Source organism: Pararge aegeria, chromosome 13 (genome assembly GCF_905163445.1).
Source record: "Pararge aegeria chromosome 13, ilParAegt1.1, whole genome shotgun sequence".
NCBI classification, from domain to species: domain Eukaryota; kingdom Metazoa; phylum Arthropoda; class Insecta; order Lepidoptera; family Nymphalidae; genus Pararge; species Pararge aegeria.
In genome coordinates, this window is record NC_053192.1 from 6779193 (window position 1) to 6798814 (window position 19622).

The 19622-nt window shown below is 34.5% G+C and overlaps 2 protein-coding genes across 2 annotated transcripts; one reads left to right on the forward strand and one right to left on the reverse strand.

Moving 5' to 3' along the window:
• Positions 1-549: 549 nt before the first annotated feature.
• On the forward strand, positions 550-15724 carry LOC120628789 (probable RNA-binding protein 19). Its single transcript, XM_039897409.1, has 15 exons — positions 550-756; positions 828-1193; positions 1498-1725; positions 2548-2664; positions 3398-3578; positions 4187-4278; positions 5109-5214; positions 6732-6923; positions 8570-8731; positions 9964-10067; positions 10816-11340; positions 11892-12094; positions 12882-12998; positions 14671-14779; positions 15494-15724. Exons 1-15 carry the CDS (start codon positions 721-723, stop codon positions 15701-15703), a joined length of 2748 nt encoding a protein of 915 aa, XP_039753343.1. The 5' UTR covers positions 550-720; the 3' UTR covers positions 15704-15724.
• A 729-nt stretch (positions 15725-16453) lies between these two features.
• On the reverse strand, positions 16454-19517 carry LOC120628732 (transmembrane 9 superfamily member 3). Its single transcript, XM_039897322.1, has one exon. It carries the CDS (start codon positions 19375-19377, stop codon positions 17650-17652), a length of 1728 nt encoding a protein of 575 aa, XP_039753256.1. The 5' UTR covers positions 19378-19517; the 3' UTR covers positions 16454-17649.
• Between the last annotated feature and the right edge of the window lie 105 nt (positions 19518-19622).

Consider the following 19622-nt stretch of genomic DNA (forward strand, 5'->3'; position numbering starts at 1 on the left):
CTTCTATGGTAGGTGAAGAACAAGAATATTAAAATCAAAGAGGGTCTTGCCACCATATATTTTCCTGCTCTCATTGAGCAATAAGGAATAAGCCGAAGTGATCTAAGAAAAATGAGTAATAAATTAAATCCAAACTAAAATAAAACGAAGTTAAATTTTTTAAAGTAGTATCTCAGTCACTATTTACTAAAGAGTGAGTGAAAGAGATCCGTCGCGCAGAGGTCTTATAAGTGAGAGGTCCGGGTTCAAGCCCCGGCGGGGTAATAGCGGTAATTCATAATATGCTTTTATCTGGCCTATTGTGAGGCTATGAGGCTATGACTGGTTACCGTCCTGTCGGTCTATCTAATGTAAAAATATTTTACTTATTTCGACAGGTCGTTTCTGAGATTAGCGCATTTATGCGTTTAACGTACATACGATTACATGTGCTAGAGCTCAGAGCCGTAAAAGCACTTTCAGTTCCAGAAAATTCAAGTATTTTCATGTTGTCAATGTCACTAAAAAGTCAAAACAAAATCTTGACAACGATCATTTATACACAGTTCAATGCAAAAAATATTTTGTGCATGTTACCAAAACACGTGTTTAATTTTTTGTTTTTATAAATATTATCCTAATATTTAGATTGTCTACTTATTATCTCTTACCAAGTGTTAGTTTATATAAAAAAAATGGATTGTTTGAAAGTTTAACCTCTAAGAATCAATATAAATAAGCATGTCCCGATTAATTGTTAAGAATTTACCAAATAAGGTGAGAAATTTTTAAACTAAAATTTAAACAAACTTAGCTTTCAGCAATTACACGCCTCTAATTACTTTTAGGTAACTGTAGAAAAGCTGAAGGAGATCTTTAGTGAAAAAGGTGAAGTAACTGATGTCCAATTAAAATATACTAAAGATGGAAAATTTAGAAATTTTGGTTTTGTGGGATACCGAACAGAGGAACAAGCTTCAGCAGCAAGAGATCATTTTGATACAACATTTGTTAATAGCATGAAAATCAATGTAGAAATCTGCGCTAACCTAGGTGACGAAAAGAAACCAAAAGCATGGAGTAAATATGCACTTGACAGCACAGCTTATAAAAAGCTTCACAAAAATGATGTACAAGAGATCGTCAAACCAAAGAAAGAAAAGATAAGCAAAGCAGAAAGGAATAAGAATAAAATTAAAGAACTCTTGAAAAAGGTAAATGTTCTTAACTATTGTCATGTAGTCTAAGGCACTAAAACCACCACTATTTTGAAAAACTCCTAAAACACTTCAGCAAGTACTTCATCTGCCAACAGTTTTACTATGCAGCAATCATCAACACACAGGATTTTCTTTTTGTAAAATCATAGTAAATTTTCGTTAAATACAGCTGTTAGAGTCTAGTAAAGTAAATTTACTATATCGCATACACAAATAAAATATAGATTTAAAAATTTGTATTTTTGAGGTGAAGCATTTATAAGATAAGAAATAACTATTTAACATTTTTACTTTCTAGCACAAAGCTGATCCATTATTTGCAGAGTTCATAGAATCTCATGTTAATGAAAAAACAGTTTGGATCAAAGAGGCTTTAGAAGAAACTAGTAAAAGTGATGACAGTGGTATGGAAGAAGAGAAACCTGAAGAGGAAATCCAACAAGACACTGAAAAGGCACCCAAAAATGTTACTCAAGAGAAAGAAAAGAAAAAGAAAGTTGCTAATACTGGAATCAGTGACTTAGAGGTAAAATGATTAATACTATTACATAGAGAAATAAGTACATATACTATTTAATTAGTATATAACATAATTAAATAGAGAATACTGTAAATACCTGAATTCTATAAATGTTTGTGAACTGTTAAGCTTCATGGGAAAAAAAACATTGTCATACAATTCTTCTATCTAAGGACTAATAGTTTTTTGTATATTATGTTTGGCTTCACAATCCACATTGGAACGGTGTGAAGAGTCAAAGCTTCAGCTGTGGTACATTAATAAACTAATATTTGTATGATGTCCTGTTATTGGAGTGTTGGACAGATAAAATAAAAACATGCAATTGTGTAATCGCTTAGGTGAAAATCAGAAAAAACATTTCATTCAACACCTAAACAAATTTTGTAATAATATGAGACACAAGTAAAAAATATAACATTTTTATATATACTACGACAATACACACATCGCAATCTAGCCCCAAAGTAAGCGTAGCTTGTGTTATGGGTACTAAGAAAACTGATGAATATTTTTATAAATAATATACATAAAATACTTATAATATACAAATAAACACCCAGCCACTGAAAAACTTTCATGTTCATCACACAAACACTTTCCAGTCGTGGGAATCGAACCCACGGCCTTTGACTCAGAAAGCAGGGTCGCTGCAAACTGCGCCAATGGGCCGTAAAATGTTGTTATTAACAAAAGTGCAAGAGCGGATATTGAGGTTCAGCAATCTTACATTAATATTTTCTTATAAGTGAGGCACTTATTCTATGGATATCTCACTCTAGCAATTGTAACCTATTCTTACAATTATATTTAAAGTTAATTTTTTAGTACATGAAATTGCTAATGAAAAAAGTGGATGGTTTTGAAGAGAAAGACAAGGAAATAACTGAAGAAATTGAAGTTAAACCTAAGAAAATAAGGAACAGACCTTTATTTTATGTCAAAGTAAGTCTGCTTTTCATTTCATTGTAGCTTTCGTCTTTCAGCCTCAAATTTGAATTGAAACTATGCTCCAACCCAGGGTAAAATTTAACAAGCAGTAAAAGCAAACTACATATGAAAAAACATGCAGCACCATACATAACAAATACACCATAAATAATCAAAATTAAACTTTTGAAATAAACTGTAATTAATGAATTGTAACATTACAAATATCAGGATTTACACAAACTAAAAAACTGCAGCTATGTTATATAGCTCTCTATCTCTTTCTCTTCCCTATGGAATATCTTTCTTCTCTGTCAGGCAACAAAATGTGCTTAAACATGATGCATCGTTGATTCCCAATTCTAAGCATTGAATTCGCACAATAGTATAGTTTAAAACATTTATGATTAATTACAGAATTTTTTTTATTTATTTCTTTCATATTTGTTTTATAAATATAACCTAAAAAAAATGAAATAAAATCCAAAACGTCTTCAAAACCACCGCAGCCAGGCACAGTCTCTAATATGCTGGAAACATTGCCCCTTTGGATGGTCGCTGGCTGGCTGCTGTAGGATCACCGGTAGACTTGATAACCCTTTTCGATAATTCTTGAAAAAGAGCTTGTGCCTCTGGACCCTGCTGTCGCAAAGTCTACTCCAAAAGACACAAAAATGAAACTGCTATATTACAGAAAATAAGTAACAATTTCTTTAAAGTAATAAATCCTCAATGCATTTTTTTACAGATAACTGGTTTGCCATATAAATGTAAAAAGAAAGACATTAAGGCGTTTTTCAAACCACTAGTACCATTCTCTATAAGATTGCCCCTGGGAAAAGAGAGAAAACTGACTGGATTCTGTTATGTGGGCTTTAGAACTGAAAAAGAATTGAATAAGGCACTTACAAAGGACAAACTCTTTATAGGTAACATAAACTGAATAACCAATTCTGAATATGCTAATGACACTTTAGCTTTCACTAACAACGCAATGCCTAAATAACCTATGCTGAATCTAAGGAGGCATACCAAACCGTTCACCAATAGTTATCACCTAAGAGATGGTTAAAAAACAAAAAAATAGACATCACCTGAGCCTCTAGGCATTCGTAAATCTTTTTTTACCTGCATCTTTTTGGGTAACAAGTTTTATTTAAACGTTTTTTCCGGTTTTATTTGTTTTGTAATGGTGTTATATAATTTGTATTACCATAGATTGGTATATTTGGCAAGATATTGTGAGTTGAAGTGGGCAATTAAAAGCAGACTTATTCACCGCGGACAGCAACTCGGGCCCAGCCAGTTTGATGTGAATTTGCAACAACCAGAGAACTCTGTACTATAGACACTTTTTATTTCTTTATTCTTTACACGCACAGATTTACCAAAATACGGTCTCTTCGATCATTTATAAAATTTCGAGCTCCTCCGATTTTGGTTTTCACAATTATTCTGAATCACATTAATAATTATTGTACTTAAGTCAAATAAAATTAAAAGTCTTGCGAAGTAAAATTTTGAGTTTCTTTTCTAGCCAATCACCGCCTACACGTACATAAATATGAGGACAGAGCAAAGAAAGCAGTCGAAGAAGAGGAACAAAAAAACAGTAGACAAAATCAAGAGGTAAATATTTTTATTAAGTAAATTTGATTCTTATTATCTTTTCAATGATTCTCGTCAACAAAACAACCAAAAATTATGTAAAAGCAACACGCATGAGCTGTGTACCACACAAAGGAATCACTTTCAAAGTCGTATCTTACAACTTTACAATAATAATATTAATAATAACGTTTAATTTAGATAAAACTCCATACCTACAACAATAACAATTATCTTATTCACTATATTGTATATTAAAATTGGCCAAACCTTTAAAAAAATTATAATTAGGAATCTTCTAACCAAGGTTAGTACCCTCTTGAGCACTTGACTGTGTACCAACCCAGTGCTCCATAAAGGGTTTTTCCCATTTATTTCTTAATATTTTCAAAATATTGTTGGAGCTTCCGCGCATTCTGTCATCATTGATGCAGATTTTTTTCTCATGATTGCGTAAAAGTCATCAACATGATTCTCCGAAAACATTTTTGATGCACTACAGAAGCGCGGCAGCCCCAACAATAGTCTGAAGCCATTATTGTATTGTATACGTAGGTCGTTATAAACCGTTACTTACTCGTTAACGCAGTCTCATTTTAAATAAACGGCAACAGTTCAATACACTTTATTCATGTGTTGCAAAATGATGGCTGTAATACGGCTCCAGAATAGGTGATTGGGAAATGGGAAATTTTCCTCCTGGAAATCGAACCCCGGAATTCTGAATCATTTCTTAAATTACACTGCTTGCATGACATGCTCTATTGTATTTTCACTAGTACTTTTCTCAGTAGTAGGTATACATTAAAAATGTATTTATTCAGTTATTGGTGATTCTATCATTATTTTAGAGAAACGGTAATGAAGAAAGCATAGGTGAAAGCGGTAGCATATTTGTAAGGAATTTGGCATACGTCGTGTCGGAAGGAGAGCTCACACAATTATTTGAGAAATATGGTAAGCGAGTTGCATAAATAATTATATTTCTTAGCATAAATCTATATATATAAAAGAAGGTTGTGTTAATTACACCGTTTATAACTCAAGAACGGCTGGACCAATTTTTATGATATTTCATTTTTTTGGATTCCTCTTAGACCGGAATAAGATAATAAGTATTAAAACATAACATTCATAAAAAAACACTATACGCGGTACGAAGTTCCGGGACAGCTAGTTATAGATAGATACAGGTTATAATGGATATGCATTCTTACGTCATGTTCTTTTTTTTTATAGTAACATTTGATGGACCAAGCATATGGCCCAACTGTTATAATATAAGCATATGGTGGTTAGTGGCAAACCATCGCCTATAAACAGCTAAACACTTCGCAGGGTATGCAAATTCAGACGTCATACAAAGGACCGCCCTGTTCTAACAACCCAAGTTGTAGGTAGCCTCATTTATCTGTACTTACACCGTTTTCTATGCAGGTTTTGGTGTCCATTATAGTTGTGTTGACGAGCAAAGCTAACGTGCCATTAACCAATGAGATGACGTGATTTATTTAAAACGTTATATTCCTATAATCTGCTTCAGAGGTCCTCATATCTTCTTCGCATAGTGGACCCACTTGTTTTTATTTCACTACAAGTTAGCACTTATCTGTTATCTCACCTGGTGCCGCCTGGCTGGTGGTAATGTGATGGATGCAGTCTAATAGTTTAGTGAGCTTATCTGTTAGGGGTATAGTAGGTATATTAAAACCTTGCTTAGCGGCACGTCTTTATGGGTAGGATGGTAACTAGCGAAGGCCGTAGCCTCTCGCCAGACTAGACCAGAGCAAAGTCAGATATTGTCCCATTGAAGATTGAATCCGAGACTATACACTTATTATACCACAGCGCTGATCACTGCACCAGTTAGGTTATCAAAAAAACACCCATTGCCCCATGCGTAAATATAAGAGCACATCAGTGAAGCCTTTGTATAAATCCAAAATCCGCGAAAGTAGGTACATATATTCAAGTCGTCTTGTGGAGTGTTACAAGTAATATATCCTAGTGTAGTAAAATGATGTTTGTCTGTAACATCACTTCGGATGGGTGACCAGCATAATATGTCATAAATTTCAAAAACAAACAACTCTGGTTTCCTGGTTCATTCGTTGAACGGTCTTCTCTCAGAATGAAAACGGCTGTGGTCGCCATCTTGCCAAATGCAGATTGTTAGACTTCACACGCCCCTTCACAAGAGAAAATAATGGAGAACTCTCAGGCATCCAGGTTTCCTCACGATGTTTTCCTTCACCGTTAAAGCAAGTGATATTTAATTGTTTAAATCAAAATCGCTCATAACTTTGATAAGTAAGGGGTACCGGAGATCGAACTCGGTCCCCTCGAAAGGGAAGTCGAAGCCTTACCATTGCACCACTTCTAAGTTCAAATCAAATTTTTACTGAATCGTAATTTGTAGGATACGTTAATTTCGCTGAAACCCAAACAACTTTTTTTATGTAAAAAAAAAAAAGGTCCCTTAGCGGAAGTCCACATGCCAATAGACCCAATCCTCCGACAGCCCAAGGGGTTTGCCACGGTCACATTCGTGATACCGGAAAATGCTGTAAAGGCTTATACTGAGCTCGATGGCACGGCGTTCTGCGGTCGAATGCTGCATTTGTTACCCGCTAAGACTGAGAAACTCGAAGATGAAGATAATGACGGTAAGTAAATCTTGTCTATCAATCTTATGTTACAGTAAATTTATAAAGTGGGTAAATAATTAAACTTTTGATAACTATCAATTGATATTTATCAGTTATTTTATTAAATTGATAAGGATTTATTTACTTAATAGGAAATTTGTTACTTATTAGGAAACCGATGTTCATGACCTTGAGTTGGTGGGTATTTTGATGTAAATACGGGTGCATTTTCGATACACTTCATTCCTACATAGACTCGAACGATGCAAAAATACCTCCCGGTGTCTTAGTCGCTTATTTTACTACTAGCCGACATACTTCGTCTTTGCATTATTGGTCTTAACATAAAGATCAATGGTTGAAGAATGGCGTTGGTTAAAGAACGAATTCAATTTAAATAAATGGAGAATTATAACATGGCAACATTGGAAGAAGTAGGGAGCAAATTTTATACTGGGCAACACTTCACTGCTGATGATTTTTTTATTCACGCATGCAATCATTTCAGCCTTGAGTCCCAGCGTCTCGAAACTAAAGTAAAAACTTAAGAATCAAAAGTTTAATCACTAAAAAAATGGAAATGCAACGTGTAAGCGAATTACGAAATACTGTTGAAGGCTGCATAAGTACATTTCATTAGAAATCACCCTATAAACATGTTAAATCAAAAGAAGCATTTTGCTATTTCCCCATACAAATTAATTCAAAACATTCTAAGTGTTTACTTATGACAATCCTATTGAAGATAAAAGACTGATATAGTACTTACGCTACGCAACGCATACCTAATAAAATGTCAAGAGCCACTTGATTTTGATTTTGCATGTGATGTTAGGTTATATCTGATTTATTTCAGTAAAAACTATGGCAGTGGTTTACTCAATAACTATTAGCGTTTCGGTTTCAATGATAAGACCCGGAGACAGTAAATTTCGGTTTTCATTTACACGTTGTATATCTGCGTCTAATTTCACATCACACAATCACATGCCTTAATATCTAGGAAGAATTGAGATTCATTTATTACGGCGAGGTTACTATACAATTTATGAATTTCTTAATGACAAGGTTGCTTGGAAGCATCCGGCTCCGCTTTCAGCTCTCACAAGATAGAAAAATTAATGTTAAAATGTAAAATGTAAATTGTTGATGTTGGAAAAGAGCAACTGCTGAGTTTCTTGCCGGCTTCTTCTCGGTAGAATCTGCCTTCCGAACCGGTGGTAGAGTCAATACAAATAGACAGACTTGACGTTTCAAAAGTGCTTATATTAGGCCTACTTGAAATGAATGAATTTTGAATTTGAATTCTAAAACAAAATATCAAAAATATTAAAATAATATTATCTCCTATATTGCTTTGAAGCAATTTCTGCAGGCAACCAACATGCAGGATGAGGTTACGATGACCAAAAATAATACGGTTAAAATTTAAAAATATATATGTTTACATCTTATATATATATTTCTTGTGTGCGTGTGTATGTCACTGAACTCCTCCTAAACGGCTGGACCGATTTGAATGAATTTTTTGGTATGCGTTTGGGTGTCACCCTGGATGGTTTAGATTTACAAATCAGCCCGACAGATGGCGCTGGGGTACGCTAGTATACATATAAATTTCAAAAAAAAGATTTCTAAGTAATAAGTGTTATCCAAACTTGTAGAAGGCCTATCATTCAAGGAGAAGAAAGCAAAGAAATTAAAACAGCAAGCGAAGTCGTCGCACAATTGGAACGTGTTGTTCCTCGGCGTGAACGCAGTCGCTGACGTTGTCGCAGCCAACTACAACACAACGAAAGAGCAGCTACTGAACGATAATAACAAAAGTAAGTTTTTTCTATTGTCTGGTGGGAGTCTTCGGCCGTGGTTAGATACCACCCTACCGACAAAAAAGTGCCGCTTAGCTATTAAGCGTTGCGGTATGATGGCGCGTAGAAACCGATTAGGGGTGTGGGTTAAATATAACAGCTACACTCCCTAACAGGTTAGCCCATCTAAGACTGCATCATCCACCAGATAGGATTGCAGTCATGGGAGGTTAGCCCACTACCATCTTAGACTGCATCATCACTTACCGCCACGTGGGATTGCAATCATGGGCTAACTTGTAGTGTAATACAAAAAATAGTAATAATTGACGAACCAAGGTGATGGGCCAACCTGATGGTAAGTTAAATCTATCGACTATAAACAGAACAACATTTCGCAGGGCATGCAAGAAATACTTTCTACAAACAGCCGCAGAGTCTGTCAATCTGAGGTTGAATTTTTACTGCGAAAAATTAAGAAACACTTTTTTGCACATAAAAAATAATACAGATAACACAAAATAACAAGAATCCTTATAATATTACAAATGTGAAAGTGGATGTTTGTTACTCAATCACGCAAAAACGACTGAACGGATTGGGATATAATTTGGCTTTGACATGGAAAAGAATATAGCCTACTTTTTATGTCGATTCCTTACGTAGTTCTCGAGGGAAAACCTTCAAGCAATCTCTTCCAGCCAACCTGACAGTGCTATAAGCGTACTAATAATATGGTATCTAAAGTATGGACTATGAATGTGAAAGTGTGTTTGTTTGTTTTTCTTGTACTATCGCGCAGCAACCAAGCAACAAATTGAAGGGGTTCATTTGCAAAGAGAAAATTTAAGGACCGGAGAGTGACATTTATACCAAAATATATTGAACAAAAAAACCATTATATTGCATACATTGAATAATTCTTTTCCATTCAAAATGATCTCGTAAATTGTTCTGAGATACCTATTACTATAAATATTTATGACTACTTGAATCATCAATCTTCAATATCAATCTATTTACTGTCCGCATGGCATGGGTCTCCTTTCAGAATGTAGAGCCACGTTGGCCACGTGTGGATTGGTAATATACACACCTTTGAGAACATTTTGGAGAAATCTCAGGCATACAGTTTTTCTCACAGTATTTTCCTTCCCCTGTAAAGCAAGTGATATTTTCAATTCCTTCTTTTAAAAATTTAAATCAATAGGTTTTAGCTGTACTGAAATTAATGTTGTAGCTTTTTTCAGACACGAGTGCTGCTGTGCGGCTAGCCCTCGGAGAAACACAACTGGTTGCCGAAACCAAATCGTTCTTGGAATCCAACGGAGTCTATTTAGATGCATTCAATAGGGTATGTAAATTTCTCAGTAACATTTTATTATTTTATGCATACGTAAACGGCTACGCAAAGGTTATGAGTTATGCAGTCTAATGCCCGTTTTCACTAAATCTAGGAATCGCCTTAATCGGATATCTAGTGATTCAGGTGACTCCTAGAGAAAAAGAACGTTTCACGAACTCTTATGTGATGTCTGACGACCTTAGGCACCGTCTTAAGTTACGACATCGATTCGGCGGATCGTTAAGTTTAGGGGACTCGTAAACTGCCACTTGATAGACGAAAGAATTATAAACTCAGTATTTTTTAAAACCTTAAATCCATACGAATAATGAAAAATAAGACAATAAAAACACAAAATACCACACCTTGTGCCAAAAACCAGAGACAAGTTGGGTTGCCTAGTGAAAATCGATCGGTAAAAGGTAAAAGTATGCCTACCGAACATAATATACGAAAGTTGGTTTTTGAGCATTAACTCCAGACCATCCACTGCGCCAATGCGGTTTGATTTGAATTTGCTTTGACGACTATTAATACATGTACCAGTACTAAAGCGCGACGGCACTCCAAGGCACTCTGAATTTTCTAACTCAGAATTTCTAACAGAAAAATTTAATACATAACACATCTTGGTCTAACCAGAGAATCGAACCCAGTGCCTTGAGATCCGTAGATAAACTTCTCAACCAAGGAGCCAGGAAAAACTGTCTGTCTAACTGTAATTAGTACATTATAAATGGTGATTATTGCATTCCAGCCTGCCAAAAATCGATCAAAGACATGTATCCTAGTTAAAAATCTACCGGCTGGAACAGAAAAAGATGAAATCAAGATTTTATTCGAAAAACATGGACACTTAGCTCGATTTTTAATGCCGAACCACGGCATAACGGCACTTGTGGACTTTATAGAGCCTTTCGAAGCTAAAAAAGCTTTTAGCAAATTAGCATACTCGCAGTTCAAATCGGCTCCATTGTATTTAGAATGGGCTCCAGAAAATGTGTTCGTGAAATCTGCAGAAAAGACGGAAGAAGTTAACAAAGAACTGACTAACACGAAGGAAAAAGTGAAAGAGTTGACTCACTCAAAAGAACTAACCAAATCAAAGGAAAAGGAGAAACCAAACGAAAGAGATATTATAAAAGACAAGAAACAAGAGGAGGATAAACAACAAAAAGCGCCTAAAATTGATGCAAGTATTGAAGAGGAAACACCAGAAAACGATACTACACTTTTTGTTAAAAACATTAATTTCATAACAACGGATGAATCGTTAAGAGAGGTAAGTTTACGTTATTTTGGCAGCTTTGAAATTAAAGTTTAATAAGAAACAATGTGACTATATACTTCGTACGCGTACGTAGTCAACCTTAAAAGATAGACATACGCTGTCGTGGATTTTTTTTCAGAACTTCATAGAGGAACATTTCTGGCATAGATTATTTTGGAGTAACTTTCGCAGTTCGCATTGTACGCATCGAAAGCTCTCAAGTTTCCCGTTTGTACAACATTTTTCTTTGATGCTCCGCTTAGCCTTTCTCGATAAAAGGTCTATTCAACGCAATAGGAATTTTAAAATAGTTCTTAAGTATTATAGTTATGCCACGTTTGTTTATTGGCCTTAAAAAAATGTTTATTTGTAATATCCCATAAAATCCATAATTTTTTTTAGTAAATAAGATTATAATAATAAACTTATCATTCTTAAAAAATTAAACATTTTATCAATTGGTCTACGTAATACGTAATAATATTATTATTAGGTATACCATTGTACTTTTTTTATATATACTTATGTGTATTTTCTTCCTAATGTCGATATTCTGTTGACAGCATTTTTCCGGTTGTGGGAGAATACACAGTGTCACGGTAGCAAAGAAAAGGGACCCGAAAAACCCCGGCCACTTATTGTCGATGGGCTATGGATTCGTTCAGTTCGTGAAAAAAGAACACGCTAACGAAGCTCTTAAAGAGTTGCAAGGTTCCACGCTCGATGGAAAAAGCTTAGAGCTGAAACGATCTGAAAAGGGAAATTCGTAAGTTTTTAATAATCTGTTTTTTTTTTCTGTCAAACGTATTCAATTTGAATATTTGTGTGTATTTTCTGTAGCACTTCAAATTATATATCTGGTTAAAAAGTAATTTCACTTCGCTTTTACTTTTTTACCTACAATCAGTGATCTTTATTAGGATGTTATGCATAAATTGTCCGCGAAAAACGTTAATACATATTGTGCTGTAACTGTGATAATTACATACATAGTTAACTTAAATCCAAAGTTACGTTGAGTAGTTCCAAACGCGCTGGTCTAAAAAATAATCTTGAAATAAATCTAGTAGGTAGTAGATCTTTCGGCGGGTTATTTTACAGATAAGAAAAAAGCAAAAGAATTTTACGAAATCGCTCAATAATAAATTAGCTTGCAACCTTCAAAATATTATAGTTATATGTGGTAAGGGCAGAAAAAATTGCTCGCTATAGATGAATCTGAGCGAATGATTTAGCGACCCATTATTTCAAAGCTTGTAAACTACTAAACTTCGTTGACCACATAAAAATTAAACTTGTATGAAAAAATACAGGGAAAATACGCACATCACTCCGCTAATGGACTACCACCTAGTTAAAACTCCTGTTTTATTTATTTTATATATTGTAAGTCCCTCGGCGAACTCTACTGCAGCTTGCATGGATAATAATATATAAATTGCATCCAATTGAACATATGCGGTAAATGTGATTTTGAATATAAAATGATGTACAAAACCGAACGAGTAAAACATAGATATTATTATGGTTATATATGCTTAATGTTTTTTTAGCACCCAGGTGTACTCTTCTAAGAAGAGTGCAAAAGACACCACCCAAAATGGCACAAAATTGCTCGTGCGCAACGTACCATTTCAAGCGAATAGAAATGAACTGCACGAAATATTCAGGTAAGAACACATATTGTATCCCAAAACGATAAAGGAGTAGTTTTTTATAAGTTTTATTTTTTTTATTTTTTTATTATAATATATATGGGTCAAGCAGATGGTCAATGTCAAAATAAGCGTGGTGTGGCCGTAGTACTCGTTTCACCACGGACGAGCTCTGTAATAAAAACCTCTACTACTACTGCAACTTGGCGTGCACTGGGTTTCTTACCAGGGTATGCATACGAGGGAAAATTGCATAAAATGACATAAATCCTTCCCCTATAAGAGCTATACATCAATTTTAGGGTAGGCACTGCTTTTGTGCATTTAAAAATCCCGTAGGAACCCTTTATTTTCCCGGAATGAAAGATCTTAAACTATTTGTATGCAGCTTTTTTAATAATGTGGGTAACTATTCCGAGATAAATATTATACTATCTATATATATCCATCTATAGGGTGCAAGCTCCACGCGTGCCAAAATTCATTAAGATCGGTTCAACGTTAGAACACATACAAACAAACAGACAGACTGCCGCATTTATAATGTTAGTATGGATTAGGTCTAGCCCAACGTCACAAAATGGAATTGAGAAAGTGTTACGATTTTAATGACAAATTAAATTTGTTTCCAGTAATTTCCGAATTTATCAAATCCTGATAACATAATCTAATAATTGATAACGTTTACAGCAACAACTTTTTCCGATGAATAGTCCAAGAGCCAGTTGTCGGTTTACATTTACTAAAAATCCTATTATTATTACATCAATAACATAGTTGCGCTTTTAATTAACCCATAAGTAATAACATTTCCCCTTTACTACGCAATAAAGATGTTTAAATAAATAAATAAAAAAGTATTCCAGGTTCCCGGTGTTTAATATTCTACATAATAGTGAAAGTACAAACGCGGCCAGACTTATTTTCTATTACTAACCTAGATTTTATATATTAATTAATTCCCGTGCATGAACTCTAAGATGGTAGGACCTATTTCTTTGTTTAATACAATACTTAGATGGATGGCTTAAATAAAAGGAAAAGTTGATTCTGAAAACTTAAAGGAATAGCCTAAAAGGCAGAAATACCTGTTTCAAAAATGTTAACGGATCTCTCTCTATAAACCTGATTATTTAATAATACTATACTTATCAAAACATGTAAACGTACAATTTTATTTCCCAAATTTTAAACGATCGCGATAGTGATAATGATCTAACGCTGATAATATTATTAATGTGTTGATTACTATCTTAACTATGTTTATGATAGATTTCTAAAAATGTTTTATAATCACCATAGATTTTTTAGACTTTCCCACTGCTGGGCACATGCAGCCAATCCTTAGTCTATTATGGGTTCTTACAAAAGTGACAAGGCCTAGTCCCAGGGTTTTTGGGCATGCTGAGGGACCCCCAATGCGGGTTTTAGGTATATGTTTTATAATAGGTATTTCTAATAGTTGGACAGTATACTTAGGTTACGCAATAATTGTGAGTTAATCCATGAAGGAATTCCCTTACGCCTATCTGCCGAGGTTCATCAGACCATAATTTATTAAATTGGGACAACTGGCAAACAGTACATAATAAAACATCCAAATCGGTTTTTCGGTGATCGGTGACTAGCTGTTCCATTCTGCGTAGTTATTCGACTCGTTTATTGAGTTAGTTCTTTACATTTACAGAGCGTTTGGCGACATCAAAACTTTGCGGTTGCCTAAGAAATTGACAGCTGGATCTGACCAACATCGAGGATTCGCCTTTGTCGATTATTATTCAAAAACTGATGCAAAGGTATAATTCACTGACTCAATTATTGATCTGTTTAGACTTTTTAATAATCATTAGTGTTTAAACTGTATATAATCCACTATGGGGTAGTCTCGTCATACATATCATAGAAGAGAGATTTAGAGCAGATTTTAATTTACTTCTAAATGGAGTAGCAGCCTCTAAGAATTATCGCTGCCCATTCTGCCTAGATGCGTGAAGCGGTATTGCGCGTAATAGGTAATTTGGGAATTTATAATATCTGAATTTTGTCTGGTCTGGTGGGAGGCTCTAGTGGTGGCTCGTTACCAACCTACCGATAAGTCGGGCCCCTTGGCGTTCCGGTACGATGTCGCGTAGAAACTTATTGTTGAGTTTAATTTAACTACAAGTTTAACCCCTACAGAGTAGCCTGTTACCATCTTGAACTGCATCATCATTTACCAGCAGTGTAGATTGCAGTCAAGGACTAAGTTGTAGTGAAATTAAAAAAAACTGTCTTGTAGTAAAGAAGGAAAAAGCATTAGTGTAAACTTTTATGGCTGGGACTGAGATAAAAATATTTCGGCAAAACTATGCGATTATAAAAGTAGCTTTGAACTGTCAAAGCTATTTTTAGAAATCTTTTCAATAGTACAGTAGTGAGGAGTAGTTTTGGGCAAATTTCTACTTACACTGGCCGATAATAAACCTTGCCATCTTGTCCAATATCTCAATTTTAAACCTTATCTCTTGTAGTCCGCATTCGAAGCACTATGCCAATCAACCCATCTGTACGGAAGACGACTGGTCCTGGAGTGGGCTGACCAAACTGATGAGAATGAAGACATTGATATGCTGAGAAAAAGAACAGCTCAGAGTTTCAACGCCAAAGTGCCGGGTGGGAAAAAGTCCAGGAAAGGAGCGGTTGATGTTGAAACATTTGTTGAACCCGATAATAATAGTTGAAAATAAATAATTGTTTTGTTATACTGATTATTAATTCCGACCAATCTACAGTATTTAATATACCCATCATTTCTGTATTAATTAATATGAGGAAAGGTCCATTCTGATGATGCCAAGCCGATTAATACAGTAATTAACTATTTTAATGTTGAGAAGATAAATATTAAGGGGTTGGCTAAAGTTTTCTTTTATCTTTTTTTAATTATTAGTTTGTTTCATTTGTCAAATAGTTATATAGAACAATCATAGTTATCAACTTTATTATTATTATTAAACTAGCCACTTGCAATTTATTGAAATTCAAGTTTGGGAACAATTAGAATCCCATTTTGTACAGCAGTTTGTAAATGCTAGTTTTAGTTCTATGTAACAAATAAAGGGAATAAAAAGTCTCCTTTTTTGTGAAGTGGGCCATAGAATTAAATGCACCCTAACAATGGATTGTGTGTAGTGTGTACCTGGATCTCATTATCAGCCAACAGCATTAACAGCCCTTTCTGCAACCAAGCCATTACAGACTGTCCATCAATTTTCTCATAAAGCCGCTTCTAATCACTTTTTTGAGGTCTACCCAGCAGTCTGTAGATCATCCCAAACTGCGCTTAGTAGTCTTCACTCCAAAAAATCGGTTCAAACGGCCGCCCTGTTCTAAATGCGTCAAACCAAAAGTCCATAGAAGTTGATCAGTTACACAGCTTACAGCTTACGAAATCTCTTTTCGATATAAATACAAAAAATAAAATACAAATATTAATAGTTATGTCACCTTTTTATTCCAAAGATGATAATATTCAGATACATTGATTTATGCTGGATGGCATATACAACTAATTCCTTTATCTTATCACTCAATTTAAAAACAACAAAAAGCAATTATTATAATAAACTCATTTAGAAAGAGTGAAAAACATGTAATAACTATTACTAATTTCTAGTTAATATTTACAATTACATAGGTAAAATTATATCTAGTTATTACCGGTTATCGTTTCTGTGATTGCTTATAGGTATTAAATATAACATCTGCCTAGGAGCCATTGCATATTTTTATGTCTAGATTTTTAGCAGTACTAATTGCATTCTAGGTAATCATATACCTATTATACACTAAAATTTACTTTTTTACTTAAAATATTATAGATTACATAGAAAAACAAAATATGAAGAGAAAAACACCTTAATTAGTATCAAGACGAAGGGGTAAAATTTTAAATTTATAGGTACCATTAATGATATAAATGCAAAAGTGTGTTGTTGGGTTTTCTTTCATGCAACAAAGAAAAACATGACTTTTTGCAAGATAGTTAAGGAATTGACTTTCCATACATACTCTTTACCACAAGAAAACAAATCCACACATACAAAGTGGCAGATAAAAGATAGTTTTTCATCAATAATTTAGTTTCTATTTACATAGTACATATTTGATTTAATAATAAAATATTTGTATACAACAAAAGAGGTGGATACTATTAAACATAATAAATTATAGATGTATGAAGTTGCTTTGAATAATATAATTAACTAAGTCTTTTATATTATACACTGTGTCAACAAAGAAGTATTAGTTAACAAAAACTTAGACCAAAGAACCTATATTTTAGTTAGTTAAAAACTAATCTCCATTATATTGCTGGCTTAGATCCATATTCACAAACATTACTGTTTAGGCCCACAGTGGTATAAATGTGCTATTTAATTTGAGTGTGAGACCTTTTAATGTTTTTTAATATAGATTTTGGTATCATCTAAAAATGTCTAAAAATATAAGTAGATAAAGACAGATACATTTTTAGTTATGCAAATTTTCAAGGAATGTGTTAGCCATTTTTGGATATTATCTGGAGAGTACTAAATCACATCACTTGTAGCCTAGCAATTTTTATTGCTTAAGTTACCATACAATTAATCAATTTAAGAAAAAAAAATCACACAGGATACAACATTCAATCAATTTTCACAGTAGCATATATCTTTCTCACAAATAAACTGGTACCAATGTATCCAACAGTGCCACAAATAATTCCCAGAGTTAAACTGAACAATGCCATGTAGCCAAAATAGAAAGTGGTTTGAAACAAGCCATACATTTTTGTTTTAAATATGAAGTAGTAGAAGGAGTAAAGGTACACATAAATTGCAGTGCTACCTGCAGAGAGGAAGCTAGTCCACTGCCAACGATAGTCCTCAGCATTCAACAAGAAATAAGTACAAACAATTGTAACACACACTGTAACAATCATAAGAATTAAAAACACAAGCAGCATGAAACCATACACATAATAGATTTTATAAGCCCAAAATGATGTGAAGATAAAGTACATCTCAATAAATATAGAACCAAATGGAAGAACTCCTCCCATGATAATTATTATAAATGGTTCCATAAACCATTTCTTCTCTGGGATTGGCCTAGGGACAGCATTAATACGACATGGATAATCAGGTTGCCCGGCCAAGTTGCGTCCAAGGACAGTTCCAACAAGTGTTAGGGGTAAAATCACAAATGTGCAAATGGACATCACAGCTATCATGCTACCAAATGGAATCGCTCTGGATGCATGATAATACATAGCTATGAAATTAATGAAAAAGGCTGTACCACATACCAGCACTGGTAACAAGAAGGCAGAGAGTAACATCTGCTTGATCCAAAGTCGACCTCCCATCCTAGCATACAGGGAACCTCCAAAATAGCCATTTACAGGAGAAGTGGCAGCATAGATAAAAATTGCTGTTGATAACAAAGATCCCCTCTCAGTATACAGCTCACCAAATATTGTGAAAATGATAACAGCTAACGTTACAACGGTCAGCTGATGGCCAACCCCAATGAGAGCAGAAAATAATGCCAAATGTGGTACAGGTCGGAAAACATCCCCATGGACCTGCTTCCAGCCATACTCATCACCCAAATCCTTTTCTAGGTCATCAAGATCATCATCTTTCGAGTACCTTGCATAGTCCTTACGAAGTGTTCTCATAAGTATCATTGACACAAGACCCACCAAGAAAATAACCATCATGAAACTGTTAAATATGCTAAACCAGTGAATCCGGTGCTGGAAGAAATTAGGATCCAAATATTTATCAAAACGGTCTTCAAATTTGATATTGCTTTTCTTCCAGTTCACTTCGTATGTGAAGGGGATTTTCGCATTAGGCTTCAAGCGTTCTTTGTTTTCAGCTGTAAGGTTAACTTCGACAATTCTGTTGCCGTTATAACCAATGTCGAATTTTTTGTGTGTCCAAATGTAGTAATTGTCGCCATCTATTTCTCCTACAATCCCCCATATCGGCAGATCATCCACGTACATCTGGTACCAATAATGGTTTTTGACAGCATAGATTAGCGCTTTGTACGACTGCTCGTGGAGTTCGATGGCACAGAATTGCTGTGCTGGTACATTATCTTTGAAAGTGATATCTAACCCACTTAATTCTAATTCAACACCTTGTAGCGCTTCAGATAACGTCTCATGGTAGTGTCCAATAGTAACCTTCGTTCCAGCGCAGAACGGTAGAGAAAAATATGCATAAGTCTCTTGACGATTGTGGTAAGGGCCCACAGTGTTCATCCAAAGCACCACTTGTTCACTATCCTTATAAGTATGTGTGTGTTCATCACATTTAGCAAAATGCCACAAAAGAAACAAAATATATTGAATTTTCATTTTAAGTTAAATTTTATTGCAGATATGCTATAAAAGTCAACAAACATAACACTCACAGATCAGGAAAAAAATAACACGTAAGTAAAAACACACTACACAGACAGTCGGACAAATGAGTAAAAGCCGACGTCAGCGGTCAGACAATTAATCACTAGTGTTGCCTTATTTCCCTTCTGGCTATACACAGATAAGAATAGTTATACTCTGCGTATGTGTCCTCGTGTTTACTCTCTGTCTGGAGTTAC